Source organism: Phalaenopsis equestris, unplaced genomic scaffold (assembly GCF_001263595.1).
Source record: "Phalaenopsis equestris unplaced genomic scaffold, ASM126359v1 Scaffold000203, whole genome shotgun sequence".
Classification (NCBI taxonomy): Eukaryota; Viridiplantae; Streptophyta; class Magnoliopsida; order Asparagales; family Orchidaceae; genus Phalaenopsis; species Phalaenopsis equestris.
This window is the reverse complement of record NW_018164645.1, coordinates 1,304,074-1,328,729: the sequence shown is the minus strand read 5'-3', so window position 1 is coordinate 1,328,729 and position 24,656 is coordinate 1,304,074. Positions and strand designations below refer to the sequence as shown.

Genomic DNA, 24,656 nt, shown 5'->3' with positions numbered 1-24,656 from the left:
ATATATATATATATATATATATGTGTGTGTGTGTGTGTGTGTGTGTTAAATCATATGTGACTTATTCACGCGCGGTGACGTAACAAAATGGGTGTCCTCCCTAGGCAAAATCGACGTTCTGGACGCGCCGGTGCAGTTCGTTTTGTCATCCGGGGTCGCTCGGACGACGTCGTCGACAATCTGGTGAAAAAAGCGTCAAAATTCAAATTTCACAAAATTTCTACCCGCGATCGATCGTCTCAAAAAGTTTATTCGAGCCTTCGACATGTAACAGTGCAAGCGATGTGAATTGTGGCGATCAGACGTGTCGACTCTCCGAATTGCGAAATTTGTGCGCGCGGGAGTGCGAATTGTGCAGAAGGCCACCCTAAGGCTCAAAAAGGTCCTATAATACCTTTTGGGTTTCCTCATGTTGGTTTCATCCTTCTAAGTGCTAGAAGTCGATACCACACACGCGAAACCACAAAAGAGTATAGAAGTGGGTTGAATTTCTAAAATAAGGCAGGTCCCATTTCTAATGTTCTAAAATAGTCAAAGGGAGATCCCGAATGCTAGAGCCTAAATCCTAAGAGGAATACTGGACCTCATCAAAAATGAGGTCAACAGAAATATACAAGAAAATATTATAATACGAAACTCAGAATCAATTGATCAACTTTCTAGCACAAGTCTATACATACGCACACGGGGCATAGGATGTGGTTTCATGAGAGCTTGAAGTGTGCATGTTCTGGCTTCATTTTCTTTTATCATCTTCGTCCACACCCTCATTATCTTAGTTGTATATTTGAATGATCCTACATTCTTCCTTCTCATATTCATCGTCTCAATGTGAGGAGGAATGAAGAAAGAATGAGGTTAGGCATGAAACTATCCCTTTCCTGCCTCGCTTCCTTATCTTCATATCTTTGAGATGAGCTTCGGCTCCCTTGTCCTCTTTGGTGGCTCGATGTGAGTTATGGGTTAGGGCATCTTTATTATTTATTTTATAATTTGAAGCTAGCATTTAATTTTTTGGCTCCACTGCTATCCTCAGTCCATGTCCTGCTTCCTAAGTTGTCTCTTGTATGTCCTTGGCTTGCCGGAGCCTAAATTTATAGAATGAAATTCCAGCACAATTTTTAAAGTGTTGGAGCTATGTTTGTGTCTGGTGCGGACACAGGAGCCTTTTTGGGATTTTCCGTGCTTCATAGGTAGGCACTATTTTGTTTGGTACATTGAAATACAAATTGTCAGAAGTTGCATAGTTACTGGACTTGTGATTATTCAAATGCATCATGATTAGCTTCTTCCACCACCACGACTACCATCATTTCTACTTTTAGGAGTTTGATACATTTTAAGTGGTTTTTAACCTAATCATTCTCATTTGTGTGTACACCATCCTAATCTTTTTCTTCCTCCCAAAATATGACTCTGTCAACCTCAATTAATCGGCCATCAATTGCTATTTTAATTAAAAGTTAGGAAAAAAATAATTGAAAAAAAGTTTTTTCTCAAATTTTTCATGATCACTATCATTGATTCTAGTATTATAATTAGTCCAATATGAGTAAAATGTTGGTTTGTTTAGAACCATATGCCATTGAATGATGGTTTGGCATTGGATGGTAATTTGACAATCAAAGCTATGGCTCAATAGTGATTGATGGTGGTTCGAATATGGACATGAATGATCGATATAGATGATATGATGGTCATCCAAGAATGCTTGAAAACCAATGTTGGTTTTTTGGTGATCCAATAGATTAACAGCTAAAATTGATCTAGTGACAATCCAACTAATGGTGATCTGATAATGGTCTGATTGTGGTTTGTTGGTGATCAATTGATGTGGTGGTATCCAACAAGCATCGAGCGTGAGGGGGTCCCTAAACTTCTTGATTCATAGGGTATAGTTTGGGTTGGCTTATGTTTTTAAAAGCCCTTCACTCTATTCCCTACGAAATTTCAAATTGATCCTTGCAATAAGATTCCAGGCTTCATAACACTTTTAATATTTGTTTGTTTAGATTACGCGATACTTTGCATCTTATTGTTAACTGTTATAAATCTCCTCTTTTCATAGAAAAAGATGGCTATTTTGAATTTTCAATGATGTTTTGGATGAGGATGCTTTGGGGCCAAGGAAGTAAAATTGTTGAGAGAACTGTTGGGTGAGGTATTTGTCTGAAATTCCTTATGAGTAGACATTTTTGTGCATTTTAGGAAATAAACCAAATTAAATTCCTTTTGTTTTGGTGGCCAAACTTTATTTTATGGATTGGGGTTTGATTTAATCAACTTGATGTGGAGGGGAACAATTTGAAAATCTTTAGAATTATCTAAAAGTTTTTAGAATATTTCAGAAGATTTCAGAAAATCCTTAAAATTCAATGATGTTGAGATCCTCTTGGATCAATCAAACATGTCGAGGTGCTCTAACATTCATGAACAATAGCTATATCCACATTCCAAATTAAATTTTGTTGCCATGAAAATCACAAATCATTTCTTATGAGATCAAAAACCACTCTTTGAAGAACTTGCAATGGAATTAAAGCATTCTTAAAATGGCATGCAAGCATCAAGCACCAAATTATCACCCTAATTTATGATTTGGGTTGTGAGACAATTAATTCATTAGTTTTTGCTAATGTGTTGGATTAATATATGTATGTGTGTGTGTGTGTGTGTGTGTGTATAGAGGGAGAGTTTTTCTTTAGTTGCGAATTTGTAAGAAATTTTTACTACAAATCACACTTGCTCACTTAACGTTTTTATGACACGCATCATAAAAATCAAGCAAAATTTGTACTCTTATGTTGATATAATTGCATTGTAGCTTGTCAAAGTAAGTTTTTTTTTTTGAGCAAATTTGCCTACTTTGCATTTCAGACCGCCACTAGAGTTCTATATGAGGAACCGCTTTATTGATATATTCTAGAAATATTTGCGGTGGAAAGGCTTTTTTTGAAATCAAATCCTTTAAAGTGCGGCGGCTAATGAGGAAAACTGTTGTATGGCTCTTTATATGAAATATATATAGATATATATATATATATATATATATATATTTTTTTTTTATTTATAATTCTTACCACATCTTTCTGAGAAGTTTTTTCCTTGTCACAGTTTAACAATCACCAAATGGATGCTTTAAGTCTGATTTAAATGTTTGTTTGCAGGGTTGAAGCCAGCACTTATCTCAAACAGGTCGGAGAGTCTCACGGCACCGTAGAGATCCACATATCTATAGGCAAGCCCTCAAAACTGTATTCCATAATAATAATAAAAAATTGTTTTTGCACTTTTATTCTTTTCCACTTGCTGCAAATCTTAAAGCTACAATTCCTTTATCTTTTGATATTAGGCAATGGAAGTGGGTGTGGAAAAGCCTGGGGATGTGATCTAAGTTATGATTATATCAAAATAAATGCTGAGTATACAACTTGATTCCTATCAGAGAATATGGGCTATTCATCCTAACATGCACCCCTTCATGTCTGTAAGACTATCTGTCTTGCTTTTCGTGAAATTAAGTTATTTGCATTTTTTGGTTTTTTTTTTCTTTCAGTTGTACCCCTCAAAATCCATTTTCTACTTATTTTTTATGTTTATTTGTGAGAAATTTTTTGTGACTAATAATTTTAATTTTTAATAATTGTAATCAAATTAGAATAATCATGTGAAATATACTGTTATAATTATTCGTACTTGATTTTGCCCTCTTGAACCTTATCAAGGTGTATCAACGATTCATCTTCATTGATTTTAGATGATGCCGAGTTGAAAGTAGAAGTTTATCATTCAAATATTCGTTTGGACTTGGATCAAATCAATTTTTGTTTCATTGTGCTCGTCTTGTCGTGCTGGTCAGTTTGATTATAAGGTTGTTGGAATGGGGGCATTGGATAATCTTACATATATGTATGTGAGTATATTCACATACATATCCGACACCTAAAATTTAATATTTATACTTATAACATCTATGGTTTCATAAACATATGGATAAAAAAGTTATATTTCACTTTAAAATTGATAATAAAAATAATGTTTTTAATATGATGTTAAAGATTTATATGGTATATATGCATGTAAATATGAATGCATCGATGTTAGATATCTAAATACTTAAGAATTATATGTCACGTATGTAATGCCCTTTCATTCATGCAAAGTGCATTTACACAACACATAATTCATATGTATTTACCTTCGCACTGTTAAACTTTCATATTTACAAGTAATCACATAAAAAGAACACACTACCAATCTACTATCACATTTTAAAAGTGAATTCTATATATTTTCTTGTATAGATACAAAATATCAAAACGCTATATAAGTAAATATAAAATTTTAATTAGGTGTGATCAGATAAATAAATGCATTAAAAATTTGCACTATGTTTGTAAATTTCCCTTCCTTCACGCAATTAATGGTCTCTTAGAAAAGTTTGTTTTTGTTTGGTTGCTGTCATTCAACTAAAAAAACAGAGAACTTCTAGCAGCATATGCATTTGTTTTGTTTGTTATGACGTCTCTTTATTCTAAACAAACAACAATAGAGTCTGTTTGCTCGTGAACTCCGTGCACATATTATATAACAGCGCACAATATTTGGATGCGTTCAAATTCTGTACATGATGTTTTCTCCAATTTGAGACGCCTGAACTTCAATATATAATAATTGTCACATCAACCTAGGACGTATATATAAGCATAGATAAGAAGCTTAATGAAAGGCATGCAAGCTATTACAGCCCAAACTACTAATTCCCAAGCATCTACCATGGCCTCCTCCCCCGTGAACTGGTTCACAATTCTCCTGCTATCCACGATAGCCTTGTTGATCCTCCGGGCTACACCGGCGTCCTGTCGCCGCAGTTTGAAATCCGGCGAATGGCTAAGGTCGGGGAAGTCTCTAGAGCGAGCTGGCTACACATTCACCATGGAAAGAGACTGTAGCCTTGTCCTCCGCAACTCCAATAAGCAAAAAATTTGGTGGACGTGGACTGAAGGAATGGATGTCGGCTGCGGCTTGAAGCTACAACATGATGGCAACCTCTGCATATATAATAGTATTGGAGTTGCGCTCTGGTCTAGTCAGACTGGTAAGAAGACATGGAAAAAATATCGTCTTATATTACAGGCAGACCACAATGTTGTCATCTACGACAACCACAACAATGCTATTTGGGAAACTCACACCTCATCCAATCCTTAGTACATGATCTCCATATTCTAGTGTCATACATATAGTTGATGAAGTTAATAATAAAACGAGTCATGAACGTGGCGTTCTTGTTTATGGCTTTATTTTTGAAATGTCTTTATATGTTAATGAATAATTTAAGAGTTGAGGGCAATTCTTTTCTCTCATTCTGTATCATTGGGGTGTTATGGGGTGTGGGAGAGGCAATTGTCCTCCTAGCTTTTTGCTAACTCTTTATAATTATATAATATACTAAAAATTTTACCTCCTATAAATTTAAATGCTTAATAATTATAATTTAAGAATTAATATATTTTAAATTTATAGCATATTTATAATTAATTAAAATAATTTATCAGAATGATTATAATTATTTCATTAATTGAATAGTGTTATAAAATGTTTCTCCAAATCTTTTTCCTACATCTCATATACAAAAAATATTTTATCTATATTTTCAGATAAGATTCACAAATTTATACAAGTTGAAATCGACTATTCAAAATATTATGTTGAAATTAATGTGTGACAGCCCGAACTCCAATAAATTTTAAAAATTTATACAAGTTGAAATCCACAATTCATGTGTAACATCCCAGAAGGTCACTCCTCCTAGTAGTGCTCTCATAAGAGTATGCCTAACTTTGGGGTTTCTAATGAAATGTCACCATTACACCATAAGGAGCCTCAATGTTTAGGAGTTCTAACTTCATTCTCCTTATAGGTTTTCATAATCTCCTCCACTTAAGTAACTAATATTCTCGTTCGTTCTCGTATCCCAGAATCATCCACTAGACATATTAGATTCTAGTTCTAACTTCATTCTCCTTATAGGTTTTCATAATCACCTCCACTTAAGTAACTGATATTCTCGTTAGTTCTCGTATCCCAGAATCATCCACTAGACATATTAGATTCTAGAAGTGGCCTGCACAAATTCTAGTGGTGGCTCTCGCCATGGATGTAAGTGCTTGTATCATCTAAGGTTCAAGAGGTGTCTGTCATGGCGTAGTATTTTGTTTTGTATGACACTTAATTCTTAGCTTCCCGCCAGTATCACGCTCTCATACTAATTGTGATGGCTCGAACTCTCTCCCATCAAACTTGGGAGTGCTCCCATGAGAGCACACTCAGCTTTGAAGTTTCTAATGAAATTCTATTGTTCCACAAAAAGTTGCCTCGATGTTTAAGAGTTCAGCTTCATCCTACTTAATGGGTTTCATATGATGAAACTCGAGATAAATCAAAATGAGAGTAAATGATATTTGTGTTAAGATTTATTAATAAAAAAAAAATTTCATAGAACTATTCTTGTATATAACTCATGTTGAAAACATAACTGAATCAAATTTGATGAAAAAATCGTGAGTCTTTCCTGTAATAGTCTTGATATTCAAAACAATTGAGATCAATCATATGATAATATAAACAATATGCAAGGTGAATAAAATATGTCGCAAGTTTTGTTTAATAATGATTATATATCATTTTGAATATTATGCTGACTATTTTGCACGTATAATATATTGATATTGGATGTTATTTCAGTTTGTTAATTATTCACATATTTGAAGATTATGATTAATTTAGTTTTTTTTTTTTAACTTGTAAGACATAATATAAGTTGAAAATTGTTCAGATAACTGAAATTGTAAAAATGATTAAACTTAATGAATTAGATAATGGTAATGGATTAACTCAACTTAATACATTAAAACAACTAGTTGATATGCATTATGCCTCATATTTGAGTTCTTTGAGAAAATCCATTAAGATGTATGATGCCACCCATGTTATTTTAGAAGAAGCTATTTAAGGAAAAAAAATATCAAGTCAAAGAAGTGAAGTTGATTGGGCTTATGATGCAACGATCTCTTTTAATTTTATTTTCTTGTTGCATCTTAAACATGATAGGAAGTTTAAAAATTATGGATGATCTTTGCCAAGCTTTCCAAAGAAAATTATAAAGTATCTTGAATGCAATGAATTTACTATCAAAAATTAAAACTATTTTTTTTTTTCAAATTTTAAGAGAAACAAGATGATATCCATTAATTCATATGATACAATTATTTCTTGAAAAATAGGATACACATATTCAAGACATGAATACTCCTTATTTGATATTACAATGAGTTTTGATATATAATTAATGATTAATGATTTTGTACAATGAAGAAGAGCCAAACATAATTTAAGGTGCGTTTTTAAAATGACTAATTTAAAAGGGATTAATTTAATACTTTTTTCTAATTTGCATTCATTGCGCTACTTGTTATGCTGTAATTACTCCTATTAATTAAGATTGTTAGAGCCCCAACTTCATATAATTCTACCCTCCTAAAGATTATGCCGCTCAATTTTACATAAACATTTAATTACAAGCTCGAATGTTGTCATTAGTATTGTAGATGACAGGCTCGTCATCGTGTTGCTGGTTGAGGATGCAATTGGAATTCTTTCATTTGTCCCCCGATGTCATTATGATGTAATATTAGATTTTTAATTTAATGATGCGGCAATTATCAAATACGAATGAATTCAGTTGCCGACTCTTAACTATGTTTTTCAAGCTGTGGTTGCTCTGTTAACTCAACAGGCGGGCAAAATCTGCAAATATTTAATGCCATAAAAGAAATAATTGTTACATTCACCAAAAAAATTATTTTTAAAAACAACAGAAACCTCCTTTGAACGATAAGCTAAAAGTATCGAACTTGGCAGAAGAACAGACGTTATAAAAGGAGAAATATCTGAATCTGTAATACATGCATATCACCAAATTGCAATGTATTTACAAATCTAGCTAGCATCTGAACTTATGCTTTTCTACATTTATACCATCCAAATCTTTCATATTACATAAAAAAAAGCCACCATTTTAATCTTTAAAATTGAAATACACCTTTTCAAGGTGACTTGTATGTAAAAATTGAAGTTTAAGTGTTAGATATGTAAATCTACAGGAATTGAGTAGTATGCATGTAAATCTTCCTTCGTTTTATGTACTATAGCATCTTCTTCCACTACAACGCCTTTTATATACTTGTCACCTCCCCTCAAGCTGATAGGCCAACCCTGGACTGCAAGCCTGTTGCGAAAATGTTGGAAAAGAGAAATGGAAAGTGATTTGGTGAAAGTATCGTCATTCTGGTTTTGTGAGTTAATGTGATGAACAATAATATCATTTGACTTGATGGAATCTTGAATGGAATGAAAAATCAATGGAAATATGCTTAGTTTGATAATGAAACACCAGCTTGTTTGCTGGACCAAAACAGGGATATTGTTACCGATCAACAAAGTAGGTGCTGATACATGAATACCAAGTTCTTGAAGAGGGCTTATTAAACACATAATATTAGTTGCAGTAGTAGCGAGAGTTCTGTACTAAATTTTCATAGTAGAACGAGCCTCGATGGACTGCTTTTTAACACCCCAGGCAGTGAGTGTTTACCTAGCAAGGATCAATGTTCAGTGATAGATTTTCGATCTGAGGTATCTCTAACACAATCAGAATTAGATAAAAGATTTAAGAATAAGTAGTGTTGTATAGATAGGTAACTCATAAGATAACGTGTCCTTAATTTAACACATCAGTTATTTAAGAAGTTGAAAATAAGTGGTGTGCAGTTGATGCATTTGCTGGCCAAGTTTATTGAGCATATGCAATGTCAGGCCTCGCTAATGCCGGGTATTGTGAAGACCCCGAGCTCTTCATAGGAGAGGGGGTTACAATTTAGATAATTACCTGTTTACCCCCATTTTAAAGAGGGTGTTATAAGATATTTTAGGTATTTATATAAATAAGCTTATGGTTCGACTACTCGATGGCTCAATTGTTGAGCTTGCTGATTCTTGGGTCGGCAATGCTAGTACTGCAAACTATGGTAGGTTGATCTTCGGTCATCCCAGCTTCACTCGGTAGGTTTGAATCAACCAATCAACTGCTTTGGTCCGACTCTCAACAATCAACCTCTAGATGAGGAGCTTCTATCACTAGGATGAGACTAGGTTGTCGAGCAGAGGATAAATCACTGTAATCGACGATTAGTTCACCCATTGGCAGAGGGTTCCATTGGAGTGTTCACGAAGAGTATCGTGGTGAGAACCTTCGGCCTCCTAAAGAGTCTCGAAGGCTATTAGCACTACAGGAAAACAACGGATTAGCGTAAAAAAAATTTGAAAGCAAAATTTGCGTCCAATTTGCACCTGTTTAGCGTCGCGTGTGGTCTCCAACATAAGTTAGTGAATGCAGACGAGTAACGTCGATTCGGCAATGCTAGGGAAACACATCAGCATTGGATTAGCGTCGCCAATGAGCGATGCTAATTTCACTTATTAGTGTGTTGCTGATGCTAATGCCCTAATGAGCATCTTCCCCTCCTCGGCTGAAATATTAACTCCTTTCTTGCTCATTGCAAGTTTCTCTCGCGACCGTCGCTCCTCCCTCCTCGGTGTCTCAGGCCATTTTTCGGCGTCTTTGGCTTGTTTTCACCACTCGATCTTCGTCCAATGTGAGAAATCTTCATCTTCGCTTCCAAGCATCGGTTTTACATAAGTTTTGAATTTTTTTTTTTAATAGATTTGCATAGGGTTTAGATTTGAAATTCGGATTTATCTGGTAACTATGCAATGCATATAGATTTTTTTTGTTTTACATATAATTTGTGTTATGTGTCTAAATATAAATGTTTAGGTGTGAGATACCTAAATATATAAGATTTTTGTGCTATGTGTGGAAACGCCCAAAACAAAATTTTGATTGATTTGAATGATATGCGAGTAATTACTAAACTTTAGGTGTGAGATATGTAAATACATAAGAAATTTGTGCTATTTATAGGTGCGAGATATATAAATACATAAAAATTTTGTGCTATCTATGCAAATACCCCTAAAAATTTTTATTTTAAATATTTGAGTATTATGTACCTAAATATAAATGTTTGTGTGAGATATGGAAATACATATAAAAATAAGAATTTTGGATTTTCTCGAGATACGATACATACATTTCCGACGTTTATATAATAATAAATATGGAAATATAAAATACACTTTACTTACATGTGGACCAAATGTACATTTAGGAGTTTTACATCTTATTTTTATAATTATTCTTTCTTATGAATTAGAAAGGCCCAAAATTAGGGAAAATTTTTGCGTACATAAGACGTACGAGGTTATTCAGGGTTACATGGGAGTTATATCCGGGTTATACCCCCCTGTAACCCTTGTGTAATTCCCTTGTAACATCCGTGTAACTTGTTTGCACAGGGAGCACGAAACTCATTTGTAGGTTACAGGGAGGTTACATGGAAGTTACATATGGGTATAACCCCGATATAACCCCTCTGTACCCCCTAAATAACCCCTGGACGTACGCAGCGCTGCGTACGCCTTATGTACGCAAATATTTTCCCAAAATTAGGGTTGGGGAGGCAACGAGTTGCCATTATCAAACTAATTTTCTTGTAGCTGCTTATATACATTTAGACAATAATTATTTTTGAACATTTTTAATGTATCAATATGCGTCTGTGAGTCCCACTAGAAGAGACACATGAGATTATTAGAGTCTACAATGATTCTGAATTTTGAGTACATTTTAGAAGATTTAAAAATAATTATAAAATTTTACAATCTGAATATTATTAATTTATCTTATTTAAGAAATATGAAAGCAATAATATTTCTTGAAGGATTAAATAAAATTTATTTATTTTTATTATAATGAGAGTCTTATTGATGGAATACATCCATGGTAGAATCCATTATAATGATATAGTTATGAATAGATTTTCCTTCGGTATTAAAGAAAAAAATCATCAATATTATTGTTTTGATGCTTGTTTAAACTTGAGCACAAACTTCGCTTAAAGCTACTTAAACTTTAATAAAATATTGTTGAAGAGTATCGATGATAATAAAAAAAAATTTAAAAATTTAGTGAAAGAATTTACGTCGAACCACATAATTTGCATGATTATTTGCTTGATATGGGATTCTATTTTCCGCATTATTTTGCGCAATAAATTATTTTATCTAACTAAAATTTTAATAATCAAACATGTCACTATTAGAGTTTTAAATTTATAAGTAGTATCTAATATCATCTCATTAAACTTTGTTTAGGTATTGATTTACGTTTCTAATTGATAAGCTATCAATAAATTTCTATCATTCGACACAAATTTTATGGCACGACATGAATCGTGATGTAATTTTTGAGCTAGAAACATCCACTTTGATTAAAAGTCATCTAGAACTCTTAACTATAGCAAACTTATAGTCGAACTGACCAATCGATGAGGCAGAATAAATGATATCAAAATTAGTTCAATCAAAGTTGAATTAATCTCAGAACAAGTTGTTAAATTACTTTTAAAAGCTTTCACTTCATAATGGGAAGGTCACACGACTTCCAAATCTGACATGATTAATTTAAATTGAGCATCTAGGCGAGATGAATCCAATGAACGAAAGATTGCTCAATTATATCATCGTTAAGGCACTCAAATATTTATTGAATATCGTCTGACGAGAAAATATCTCAGGGTCGTCCGATGGAGGGGTCTAAATTCTTTTCTTGCTTGCAGAGAAACCTCTCCAAGATCTCTATAAATAGAATCTTACCCCTCTTTAGAGGGGGGAGAGGCCTTGGACCAAAAAAACAAAACTGAAGCTTGGATGAGGAACTAAAGTTCAGCATCGCCTCTGCATCACATATTTGACAAATACTTCCCACTCTTGCAGCCACCGTTCATTATTGACTGCTTCCCTAACTCGTTGCAACTTCAAGATATTCAAAGAAAACTTTGAACAAAAACACATTAAATAAGAAAACATTAAAAATATAAAAAATGCAAGTTCAACGTAGAAAAAGCCGAGAATAGAAAAAAATTACGGAACCACACCACATAATTAAATTTCCTATAAAAAAATAAATAGACCTAAATGAATTACACCACACTCAAAAACTTTAAACTTTGGAACACTTCAGATGTTCATTACCTCTCTTCAGTGTAAGAGAAATCGAAAGCACATGCATTCTAATCGATGAAACCGAGCCATTAAGTGAAGAATTGCTCGAATTTAAGTATTGACGCGGGGGCGTCACAATTGTAGCATACATGATGCTCCAATGGGCACTGAGACGATATATCAGGAGCATTAATTGTCGTGCTCTCGAGTTCTAAAAACTGGAATGAGCATTGCGTAGCTGGGTCTCGACACCGGACGTTGCATCTCAGAGTTGTGGCGCTCCCCTATGGATGCAGGAATGTCATGGCCTTGGGTTCCAAGACATGTATCAGGTGTGATGGCACTGCCTTGTAGCTAGGTGTAACAGTGCTATATACTGTTAAAAAATCTTTTAGTGGCAACGCCCCCAAACCAAGAATAGGAGGTGCAGCCACGCGTACCTCCTCTAAACTCCCTGTTAAGCTTGACGGGCAAAATTAAAAGCTTTGAGTGACCAATTAATTAACATAATCAGACTCCACATAATAACATAAAAGAGTTATAAAATTGACCGCATATGGATGAATTCCCTCTACAAGCCTTACATACAAGATCAATCAAGTCCTGGAATGAGATTATTGAAAGTAAGCATATCTTCCATGTCTGTCCATTTAGATGCTGCTGAGCATACAACACATTTCAAAAATTATTTAATTGTTTTCAACAACCTGAAGTTATATTACAAAATAATACATTGCACATCCAGCAAAATCCGAAAATTTTTTTATGAATATATTTATTTAATATCTATCTATCATTTAGCCAGAGCAACAGCACTATAGCTTTTATACCATTTTCTTATGACTTCGCTTGACTTCATTACTGGTCTACTTACTCATAAGCGTATTCTAAGGACTGGTAAAGGGCCTGCATAAATCTGCCCATTCATGTTCTCCAATCTGTAGGGGCATCTTCTCTAGCTTACTAAAATTTTATTTTGGCATAAGAAGACAACATAAAATATTAAATTAAGTAAAAGCATGTTGACATTTGCATATTAAAGCATACATTTCGATTAATTCCATTTTTTAAATCAATAGTATTTGTCTCTAATATTTCTTCATCACTGTCACCTACTGGCTCTTTAGCGAAAAATAGTAACATTATTCCCAACTACTCCATTATAGCGATATAGTTATGAATAGGTTTTCCTTCGGTATAAAAGAAAAAAAATCATCAATGTTAGTGTTTTGATGCTTGTTTAAACATACGCACAAACTTTGCTTAAATCTTATTTAAACTTTAATAAAATATTGTTGAAGAGCATCCATGATAATAATTTAAAAAAATAAATAAAATAATTTAGTGAAACAACCCATTCCCATGGACGGAAGTGAATTTACGCCGAACCACATAATTTGTAGTGTTTGATTGTTTGTTTGTTATGTGATTTTATTTTCTGTATTATTTTGCACATCAAATTAATTTATCTTGCTAAAATTTTAATTATCAAACGTGTCATTATTTGAGTTTTAAATTTATAAGTACTATCTATATCATCACATTAAAATTTTTTGGGTATTAATATTCTTATATATTTACATTTCTAATTATCAAACGTGTCATTATTCAAACGAATTCCAATCTGACATGATTAATTCAAATTGAGTGTCTCAGCAAGATAAATTCAACGAGCTTAAGATTTCTCAATTATAAAATCTTTAAGACACTCAAATATTTACTGAATATCATTCGATTGAGGGAATCTCTCCGGGTCGTCTGATGGAGTGGTCCAAATTTCATGCTTATTTGCAGAAAAACCTTTCCAAGATCTCTATAAATAGAATCTTACCCCGCTCTCGAGAGGGGGGAGAGACCTTGAACCATAAAAATTGTAGAATGCTTGTTTGCAGGGTTGAAGCTGGCACTTATCTGAAACAGGCCCGAGAGTCACACAACACTGTAGAGATCCACATATCTATAGGCAAGCCCTCAAAATTGTATTCCGTAATAATAAAAAAAAACCGTTTTGGCACTTTTCTTCTTTTTCACTTGCTGCAAATCTTGAAGCTACAATTTCTTTATCTTTTGATATTAGCCAATGGAAATGGGTGTGGAAAGGCCTGGGGATGTGATTTAAGTTATGATTATATCAAAATAAATGCTGAGTATACAACTTGATTCCTATCAGAGAATATGGGCTATTCATCCTAACATGTAGCCCTCCATGTATGTAAGACTATATGTCTTTTTTTTCTTGCAATTAAGTTACATGCAGCCCTCAGAATCCATTTTCTACTTATTTGGTATGTTTATTTTTGCAAAATTTTGTTGTGACTAAGAATTTAATTTTTAAAGAATTGTAATCAAATTAGAATAAACATGAGAAATGTGCTATTATAATTATTCATACTTGATTTTGCCCCCGTAAACCTTAAGAAGGTGTATCAGTGATTTATCTTCATTGATTTTAGTCAGACATACTTTAATCAGGGCAATGGTTGCATTAGTAGCTATTTTGGAATTGCATTTGGAGCAGATGAATGTTAAAAACTGCTTTCTTGCATGGTGATCTGGATGAGCAGATTTACATGGAGCAGCTAGAAGGGTTCACTTAACCTGGACAGGAGCATCTGGTTTGCAGATTAAAGAAAACGTTGTATGGGTTGAAACATTCTCCAAGCCAATCGTACAAGCGGTTTGACTCCTACATGTTTCAGATTGGCTACAAACGATGTGAGTATGATTGTTGTGTTTATGTGAAGAGTCCTAAAGTTCGTTCTATTATTTTTTTTGTTGATCTATGTTGATGATATAATTATTGCTGCAAAGAATATGAATGATGTCCATGGTTTGAAATCTTTATTGAGGCAGGAATTTGACATGAAAGACTTGGGTCTTACGAAGAATATTCTTGGAAAAGAGATTCATCGAGATAGAGACTCAAAACGATTATGTTTATCTCAACGAAACAATGTTGAGAAAGTGCTGGAAAGGTTTGAGATAAGCAAAGCAAAGCCTGTGAGCACTTCATTGACAAATCATTTTAAACTTTCTTCATAACAGTGTCTTAAAACAGATACAAAAATAAAAAAAACTTGGGAAAGGTTTCATATGCCAATGCAGTTGGCTGCTTGATGTATGCAATGGTATGTACTCGTCCTGTTTCATGTTGTTAGTTAAGTCTGCAAATACATGTCTACACCAGGAAGACGACATTGGGAAGCAGTCAAATGGATTTTCAAGTATCTGAAGGGTGCTGCAGGACAGAAGGGTACTGTAGGACATAAAATTATTTTTGGCAGTCAGCAGGATGATTCTTCAGTTGTGGGGTACATTGATTCAGACTATGCAGGTGATTTGGATAGTAGAAGGTCTACAGTTGGGTATTGGTTTACTCTTGGTGGAGGGCTTATATGTTGGAAATCAACAATTCTATCTATTGTGACATTATATACAACTGAAACTGAGTACATGGCAGTAGTTGAAGCTGCAAAAGAAGCCTTATAGCTTGCTGGGCTAGTAAGGAACTCGGGGAACTCGGCGTTAAGCAAGGTGGGCATTGAGCAAGGTGGAGTTCAGTTGCATTGTGACAGTCAAAGTTTTATTTATCTGGCTAAGAACCAGGTGTACTATGCGAGAACCAAGCATATTGATGTCAGGTATCACAAGATCGGGCAATTGATTGCTTTTGGTGAGATACTGTTGTAGAAGGTTCATACTGATGAAGATGCAGTCGATATGCTTATCAAGCTAGTTACTATCAATAAGTTCTTGCATTGTTTGGACTTGTTAAATGTTTGCAGTTGCTAGAGAGGTATGGTGGCCCAACCCACTTTAGCGTGTAAGAAACTCCATGATGTATTTCTCCTAAGAGGCTGGATATTCGCCAAGGTGGAGATTTGTTATGGTATGACTCATATACCATAAAAGGGACAATGCTGGAACGAAGCATAGCGAAGTGGAAGAATCTGTTCAATCGGGGAAGTTTCGTAACTTGGGTTGGAGGTGCGGGGGCAACGCCCCGCTGTACGATACGAGGGTAATTTTGTAATTACATATTGTACTTCAGAGTTTACTCTAGGGCTATATATATGCTTGTTTGTAACCCTAGGGAGTATCCCATATTCTATTATGTACACTTTTCTGGAATTGAAAGGAATCCGCCGCTCTGCTCCCGATGACGTAGACATCTTTGCCGAACATCGTTAAATCTTTGCGTGTCGTTAAATCTTTGGCGTGTTCTTCTGGATTTATGTCGATTCTTGCTTTTCTTCACCCTAATTTCTCAACAAATCAAATTAAAATAATCATGTGAAATGTACTATTATAAATTATTCATACTTGATTTTGCCCCCTTGAACCTTATCAAGGTGTATCGGCGATTCATCTTCATTGATTTTAGATAGCGCTGAGGTGAAAGTAGAAGTTTATAATTCAAATCTTGTTGTAATATCAAAATTCACATTAAAATTTATGTTTAATAAAATAAAAAAATTTTAGCGTATGTTTCATATGGCAAGTGGCATCTTCACATCTCTCTCTCTCTCTCTCTCTCTCTCTCTCTCTCTCTCTCTCTCTATTGAGTGCTGATAAATTCACTTGATCTAGGCCAGTTGGACCTTGATGGAATTAATTTTGGCTTAATTGGGCTCGCCTTGTCGAGCTGGTCAGTTTGATTGTAAGGTTGTTGGAATTGAGGAACTGAATGATCTTAAATTTGCTTTGTTCAATGTGCTTTTAGATTCGTGTAAAATAATATTTTAAGTACAGCATCAATGTATGTATCGATCACCAAGTTTTGAACAATATGCATCTCTTATGATGTTAATTTACCAACATGTAAATTGGAGTCAAATACGGCTTTTAATGTTAATTCAAAATATAAGTTTCTCTCAATGATTCATTTTGGGCATATGGGACTAAATAAGTTCTTATAAATAAATCCTAATAACCAGAAATTATGACCGGTTCACATGTACGAAGATAAAGAGAAATATTTACCATTCGCAGTCACTAGTCATTATTAAAAAAAAAATAAAGGGTATTTACATACGTAACACTCATAACTGTTAATATTAAATATCCCACAACCAAACTTTAATATTACATCCCAACCACTCAAAAATTTTTTAGGCTTTTATTTTAATGATTATTGTGTTTTATTATTAGTGCTTTACTTATATAAACTGCTTCTAAGCATGGACATTAACACTTATTATTATTTGCATCTATTATGCTAGTCGTTATGTTGCAATCAATCCACCTGTTACGTATGTAAATCCCCCTTGATTCTAATTAAATTTTTCAAGCGGGGTGTCACATCTCAAAAGAGCCATTATGGGTGGTGGGCAGCCCAGGACTTAAATACTATTTTTTGGCCCTACACCTAGCCGATGTGGGACTATTTGTCCGTGACATTCTCCTCCACCCAATCACGTGACGCCCTAGTCAAGGATCGGCTCCACCGTGGGTCCCATTGGATCATGAAGAATTCACACACCTGACAAACAGTAGTCTGCTCTGATATCATATGTCACCTCCCAAAAAAGCCCTTAAAAGAGGTGGGCAGCCCAGGATTTAAATACTGCTTTTCGGCCCTACACCTAGCCGATGTGGGACTGTTTGTTCGTGACATTCACCTCCACCTAATCACGTGACGCTCTCGTCTTGGATCGACTCCACCGAGGGTCCCACTGGACCATGGAGAGTCCACACACCTGGCAGACAATAATCTGCTATGATACCACTCGTCACCTCCCAAAAGAGCCCTTGTGGGTTGTGGGCAGCCCAGGACTTAAATACTGCTTTTTGGTCCTACACCTAGCCGATGTGGGACTATTTGTCCGTGACAGGGGGCTCCACAGTTAACAAAAAGGGTACTGGCGGGCACGAAAAAATTATTCCGTGCTATTCCGTGCGGACACCGCATGTAGGCTGCATGCGGTGTCCGATCACCACGGAGATCTGATTATTTATTTATTTAAAAAAAAAACTTGAAAAAAATCCGATCTCCACCGTGATGGACGGTGGAGAGATCGGACACCGCATGCAGCCTGCATGCGATGTCTGCACGGAATAATTTTTCGGGCGGGCACAATCTGCATATATTTAATTCTATATAAAAAAAAAAAGATTGTAACATTCACCAAAATAATTAATTATACAGACAACAACGTCCAAACACTTTTTCCAACCCGGCAAAAGACTGACGATCAAAGGGGTGAAATATTTAAATCTATAATTAAAATTAACGAGAGAAAAGTAAATATAACGAACTTAAATGAAGCAGCCAAATGTAGCAAAATTATTATATTTCTGATTTTAAGCATTTACATATAAACTACACAATTGTTATATATTTACATATCTAAAACCTAATTATTCTTATTCACAAATATTTTATAACGCATCAAAAATCCACAATCATTATCTTCCTAAAAAGCAAGAGATATAGATTTATGGCTTCAAAATATTCCAAGTGTAAATATAAACTTTGGGCATTAGATTCTATGTACATTTCCCCCGAAAAAACAAAGTTTGAAGGAGCTATTTAGAGGAAATGGATTGAAAAACACATTTTATTATATATCATTTTTAAAAAGCTTATCAACTCCCATTTTATTCATAATTGATGTATCGCAACACTTAAGAAATGTTTACACGAGTGCGTGGGCATGCATGGCATGTGCATAAGCATCATACTTGCCATATTAATCGTATAATATAAACTTAACTATATAAAGAGCGCTTGGATAAGGATTAAGTATACAGAAAAATAGTATTACGTCGGGTTAAATCGGATGTGCGAACAGTGGCGTGGATTGCACTACGCAGTCGTCCACATAACCGCCGTCGGGACGTAATATTTTCTCTAAGTATGGATGCCGGTAGCCCAAATAGGTTTGAAGTCATTGTCGTAGAGGACGACATTGTGGTCTTCCTGGAGGACGAGGAAATAAGTATTCCGGCTATGGTGATTGGTGGCGCTGGCCCAAACAACTTTACCTTTGTTTTCATAGATGACGAGGTTGCCATCATCTTGCAGCATGAGGAAGCAATTGGAGCCCATACCATTGGTCTGAGTGTTCCAAACTGGCTTGTTCAATGCATCATTATAGAGTACCAGATCACAATCCTGCTGCATGATGAAGGTGTAGCTGCCATATGATAGGGAGCTCCCTGGCTCCAACTTTTGTCCAGATTCCAAATAAGCGCCGATGGGGTTTGATGTGATTTTAAGGCTCATCATGGCTATGGAAAATAGGAGGAGAATCATGGCAAAGCTGAGGGAGGAGGCCATGAATGGTGCTCGGGATTTGGTTTGGGAATTGCTTGCCTAGCTAATTACACTGATTTGGTTATAATTCAGGGTACTATATATAAACGTAAGAACTTTTGACTTATTCATACATGATTTACGTAATATCTTTGGACTTGGTGTGAGAAATATTTAATATGATTGATGTGCTGCATCCGACATGACTAACTACCGTGGAGAGCACAGCTTGTAAACACATGATGCTACAAATCAAACAAATATATTACATTCACCAAAAAATAAAAGTTTACGAACTCCAGCAATCTTCTTTGAAAGTTTTGGGTTTAAAGGAAATCAAACATGGCAGAAGAGAAATTGCTAATTGGCGCAATATTTATGTTTTTTTTGGTTATTACGTAAAGCCAAAATAACTTTAAGAATTGGACAGATTAGGTTGTTGTACCATTCAAAAATAAAATTTCTAATTTTCGACTATTCACTCTTGGAATGAATAAAAAAACATATATTTTAAGCTCTAACTGGGTGATAGGTGATGGTCGTTGGCTGTCTGATTTTCGGTGCAAAAAAGATGCTAAACTTCAAATCCTCCAAACTTCGGTCTTTTTTTTTACTATAGATCTAAGTCCCTTTTTGAGAGGGGAGTAAGACTCTATTTATAGAATCTAGGAAAAGTTTCTTTCCAAATAGGAAAGGAATTCGGGTTACTCTATAAGATAACTCAAAAAGATTCCATTAGTGAGACAATGTTGAGGGAACATTTGAGCGCCTTAATGGCGTCTGACTTAAGCAATGTCAAACTTGTTGGATTTGTCTCTCTAAAACACTCGATTAAATCATAAGCTTGCCAGATTTAGAATCTGTTTGATCTTCAAACTATATACACAATAAAGTTTTCAAAAGTGATTTAATTTCTTGATTCGGGCTTGATTTGAATCGGATTAGACCAAATTTTATATTATTTGATTAGTTTCGTCGAGCTAGTTAGTTTGACTATAAGTTTGTTGAAATCAAAGTTCTAAATGACTTTTATCTGAAGTTTGAACATTTCTTACCGAAAAAAAGTTGATTTTTGTCGTGCCGAATGATGGAAATTTGTTGAGGGCGTATCAACACCAATGATGACAACATAATAATCTTCAAAATAGGAAACATTTTAGTAATTTTTTATTATGAGTCGATTTGTTATTAGTTACCTAAAAAAACTTAACATATTAACAAATTCAGTTACTGCTGCAAAACATTAGATAACTTTATTCGCCTTCTTGTTCTGTATCGTCAACTCTATAAAACTCCTCAAGTTTTCCTTTCATATAGTCATTTATAAAAATACGTGTAATAAAACTTATACATTTAATCTATATATCATTAACATTTATAAGTTGTTAATTGCTTTGCTGCAACTTTTTCTTTCTGATTTTTACAACATGTAGTTCTCTGAAGTTTCTCTGATTATGAAACGTTTTTTTCCGATGTTATATATTTAATATTCATACACTCAAATTTTAGTTAGTGTGTTGGTAAATCTAACATGTAGTTCTCTGAAGTTTCTCTGAATATGAAACATTTTTTTCCGTTGTTATATATTTATTATTTATACACTCAAATTTTAGTTAGTGTGTTGGTAAATCTATTATTTACTTATCATATTTTAAACCTTATTGAAATATTCATGAAAATTATTTACCTAATAATTTTAGGACTTTGTATAGATAGCTCACTAATACATATATAGTCATATAGGTGGAACGCGAACGTCTTTTTACTATATATGTTGGTAAACCTTCATCCTCTTGTCATAGAAAAGTCTAATATTTTTTTGGCAAATTCACATACATATCAGTCACTTAAAATTTGATATTTATACTTATAACATCTATGGTGTCATAAACTTATGGATAAAAAAGATATATTTCACTTTGAAATAGATAACAGAAATAATGTTTTTAATGTGATGTTAAAGATTTATATGGTATATATATGCATGTGCGTATGAATGTTTCGATGTTAGATATGTAAATACATAAAAATTATATGGCATGTATGTAATGTCCTTCATTTCATTCATGCAAAGTGCATTTACATACACAACATATAATTCACATGTATTTACCTTCGCACGCTCAAACTTTCATATTCACAAGTAATGACATAAAAGGAACACACTACTAATCTACTATAAAATTTTAAAAATGAATTATATATATTTTCTTGTACAGATATAAACTATCAAAACGCTATATAAGTAAATATAAAATTTTAATTAGGTGTGATGAGATAAATAAATACATAAAAAATGTGCACTATGTATGTAAATGTCCCTTCCTTCACGCAATTAATGGTCTCTTAGAAAAGTTTGTTTTTGTTTGCTTGCTGTCATTCAACTAAAAAACAGAGAACTTCTAACAGCATATGGATTTGTTTTGTTTGTCATGTCATCTCTTTATTCTAAACAAACAACAATCAGAGTCTGTTTGCACGTGAACTCCGTGCACATATTATATAACGGTGCACGATATTTGGATGCGTTCAAATTCTGTACATGATGTTTTCTCCTATTTGAGACGCCTCAACTTCATCAATATATAATAATTGTCACATCAACAGAGCACGTATATATAAGCATAGATAAGAAGCTTAATGAAAGGCATGCAAGCTATTACAGCCCAAACTACTAATTCCCAAGCATCTACCATGGCCTCCTCCCCCGTGAACTGGTTCACAATTCTCCTGCTATCCACGATAGCCTTGTTGATCCTCTGGGCTACACCGGCGTCCTGTCGCCGCAGTTTGAAATCCGGCGAATGGCTAAGGTCGGGGAAGTCTCTAGAGCGAGCTGGCTACACATTCACCATGGAAAGAGACTGTAGCCTTGTCCTCCGCAACTCCAATAAGCAAAAAATTTGGTGGACGTGGACTGAAGGAATGGATGTCGGCTGCGGCTTGAAGCTACAACATGATGGTAACCTCTGCATATATAATAGTATTGGAGTTGCGCTCTGGTCTAGTCAGACTGGTAAGAAGACATGGAAAAAATATCGTCTTATATTACAGGCAGACCACAATGTTGTCATCTACGACAACCACAACAATGCTATTTGGGAAACTCACACCTCATCCAATCCTTAGTACATGATCTCCATATTCTAGTGTCATACATATAGTTGATGAAGTTAATAATAAAACGAGTCATGAACGTGGCGTTCTTGTTTATGGCTTTATTTTTGAAATGTCTTTATATGTTAATGAATAATTTAAGAGTTGAGGGCAATTCTTTTCTCTCATTCTGTATCATTGGGGTGTTATGGGGTGTGGGAGAGGCAATTGTCCTCCTAGCTTTTTGCTAACTCTTTATAATTATATAATATACTAAAAATTTTGCCTCCTATAAATTTAAATGCATAATAATTATAATTTAAGAATTAATATATCTTAAATTTATAACATTTTTTATAAATAGTTAAAATAATTTATCACAATGATTATAATTATTTCATTAATCGAATGGTGTTATAAAATGTTTCTCCAAATCTTTTTCCTACATCTCCTAGAATACAATAAATATTTTATGTATATTTTCAAATAAGATTTAAAAATTTATACAAGTTGAAATCCACTATTCAAAATATTATGTTGCAATTGATGTACGACAACCCTACTTGAGTAACTGACGTTCTCGTTTGTTCTCGTATCCCATAATCACCCACGAGACAGATAAGATTCTAGAAGTGACCACCACAAATTCAAGTGGTGGCTCCAACCATGCACATAGCACTTTTGTCGGGCCTAAGGTTCAAAAGGTGTCTCTCATGATGTAGTACTTTGTTTTGTATGATGCTTAACTCCTATCTTTCGACATGCTCACATACTACTTGTGATGGCCCAAACTCTCATCCATCAACCTATTGTCCACTTTGTTCAAATGACCTCAAGATTTAGCCTCGTTGGTGTAACTTCCCAGAGTGCTCCCATGAGAGCACGCTTAGCTTTAGAGTTTCTAATGAAATTCTACTTCTCCACCAAAAGTTACCTCGATGTTTAAGAGTTCAATTTTATCCTACTCAAGGGGATTCACATGATGAAACTCGAGATAAATCAAAATGAGTGTAAATGTTATTTGCATTAAGATTTATTGATAAAATGAATATGTCAAGGAGCTACTCTTGTATATAACCCTTGTTGAAAACATAACTGAATCAAATTTGAAGGAAATTTTTTTGAGATCAATCATATGATAATATAAATAATATGCAAGGTAAATAGAACATATCGCAAGTTTTGTTTAATAATGATTATATATAAATTTGAATGTTATATTCATTATTTTGCACATATAATATAATTGATATTGAATGTTTTCAGTTTGTTAATTATTCACATATTTGTAGATTATAATTAATTTAGTTTTTTTAACTTGTAAAACATAATATAAGTTGAAAATTGTTCAAATAACTAAAATTGTAAAAATGATTAAACTTAATGAATTAGAAAATAATAATGGATTAACTCAAATAAATACAATAAAACTTAGAGTAGATTTGCATTGGACCTCATATTGGTGTTATTTGAGGAATTTGATTAAGATGTATGATGCCGATCATCTTATTTTAGAAGAAGCTATTTAAGGAAAAAAAATATCAAGTCAAAGAAGTGAAGTTGATTGAGCTTATGATACAACGATCCCTTTTAATTTTATTTTCTTGTTGCATCTTAAACATGATAGGAAGTTTAAAAATTATGGATGATCTTTGCCAAGCTTTCCAAAGAAAATTATAAGGTATCTTGAATGCAATGAATTTACCATCAACAATAAATTTTTTTTTTTTTTTTTTCAAATTTTAAGAGAAACGAGATGATATTCTTTATTTGAGATGATACAATTATTTCTTGAAAAATAGAATACACATATTCAAGATATGAATACTCCTTATTTGATGATCGATGACACCCTCATCATTAAAGATGATATTATTATATAATTATTATAAAATTAATAATTTAATAACTATTTTAGATACAAACTATAAGAGATGAATATCATACTTAAATAACACATTGTAGAAATATAATTTTTTTATTTTTCATTGGATCCTTGAGATTGACAACTTATAAATAAATTTCATCCTAAACACTTAACATACATAAAAATTAATTACAGTTAAAAATTCAATAAGAGCATATAAAATTGAAGCTCATGAATTTTATATATATA

The 24,656-nt window shown here is 33.7% G+C and overlaps 1 protein-coding gene across 1 annotated transcript in view; it reads left to right on the top strand.

Moving 5' to 3' along the window:
• LOC110022904 (arginine biosynthesis bifunctional protein ArgJ, chloroplastic) overlaps nt 1–3,601 on the top strand; it is a 42,652-nt gene extending 39,051 nt beyond the window's left edge. Inside the window, exons 15-16 of the mRNA XM_020722057.1 lie at nt 3,168–3,238; nt 3,353–3,601. Of these exons, the coding sequence (XP_020577716.1) occupies nt 3,168–3,238; nt 3,353–3,435 (154 nt within the window). The 3' untranslated portion in view covers nt 3,436–3,601. The remainder of the gene's footprint in view (nt 1–3,167; nt 3,239–3,352) is intronic.
• Nucleotides 3,602–24,656: the final 21,055 nt, after the last annotated feature.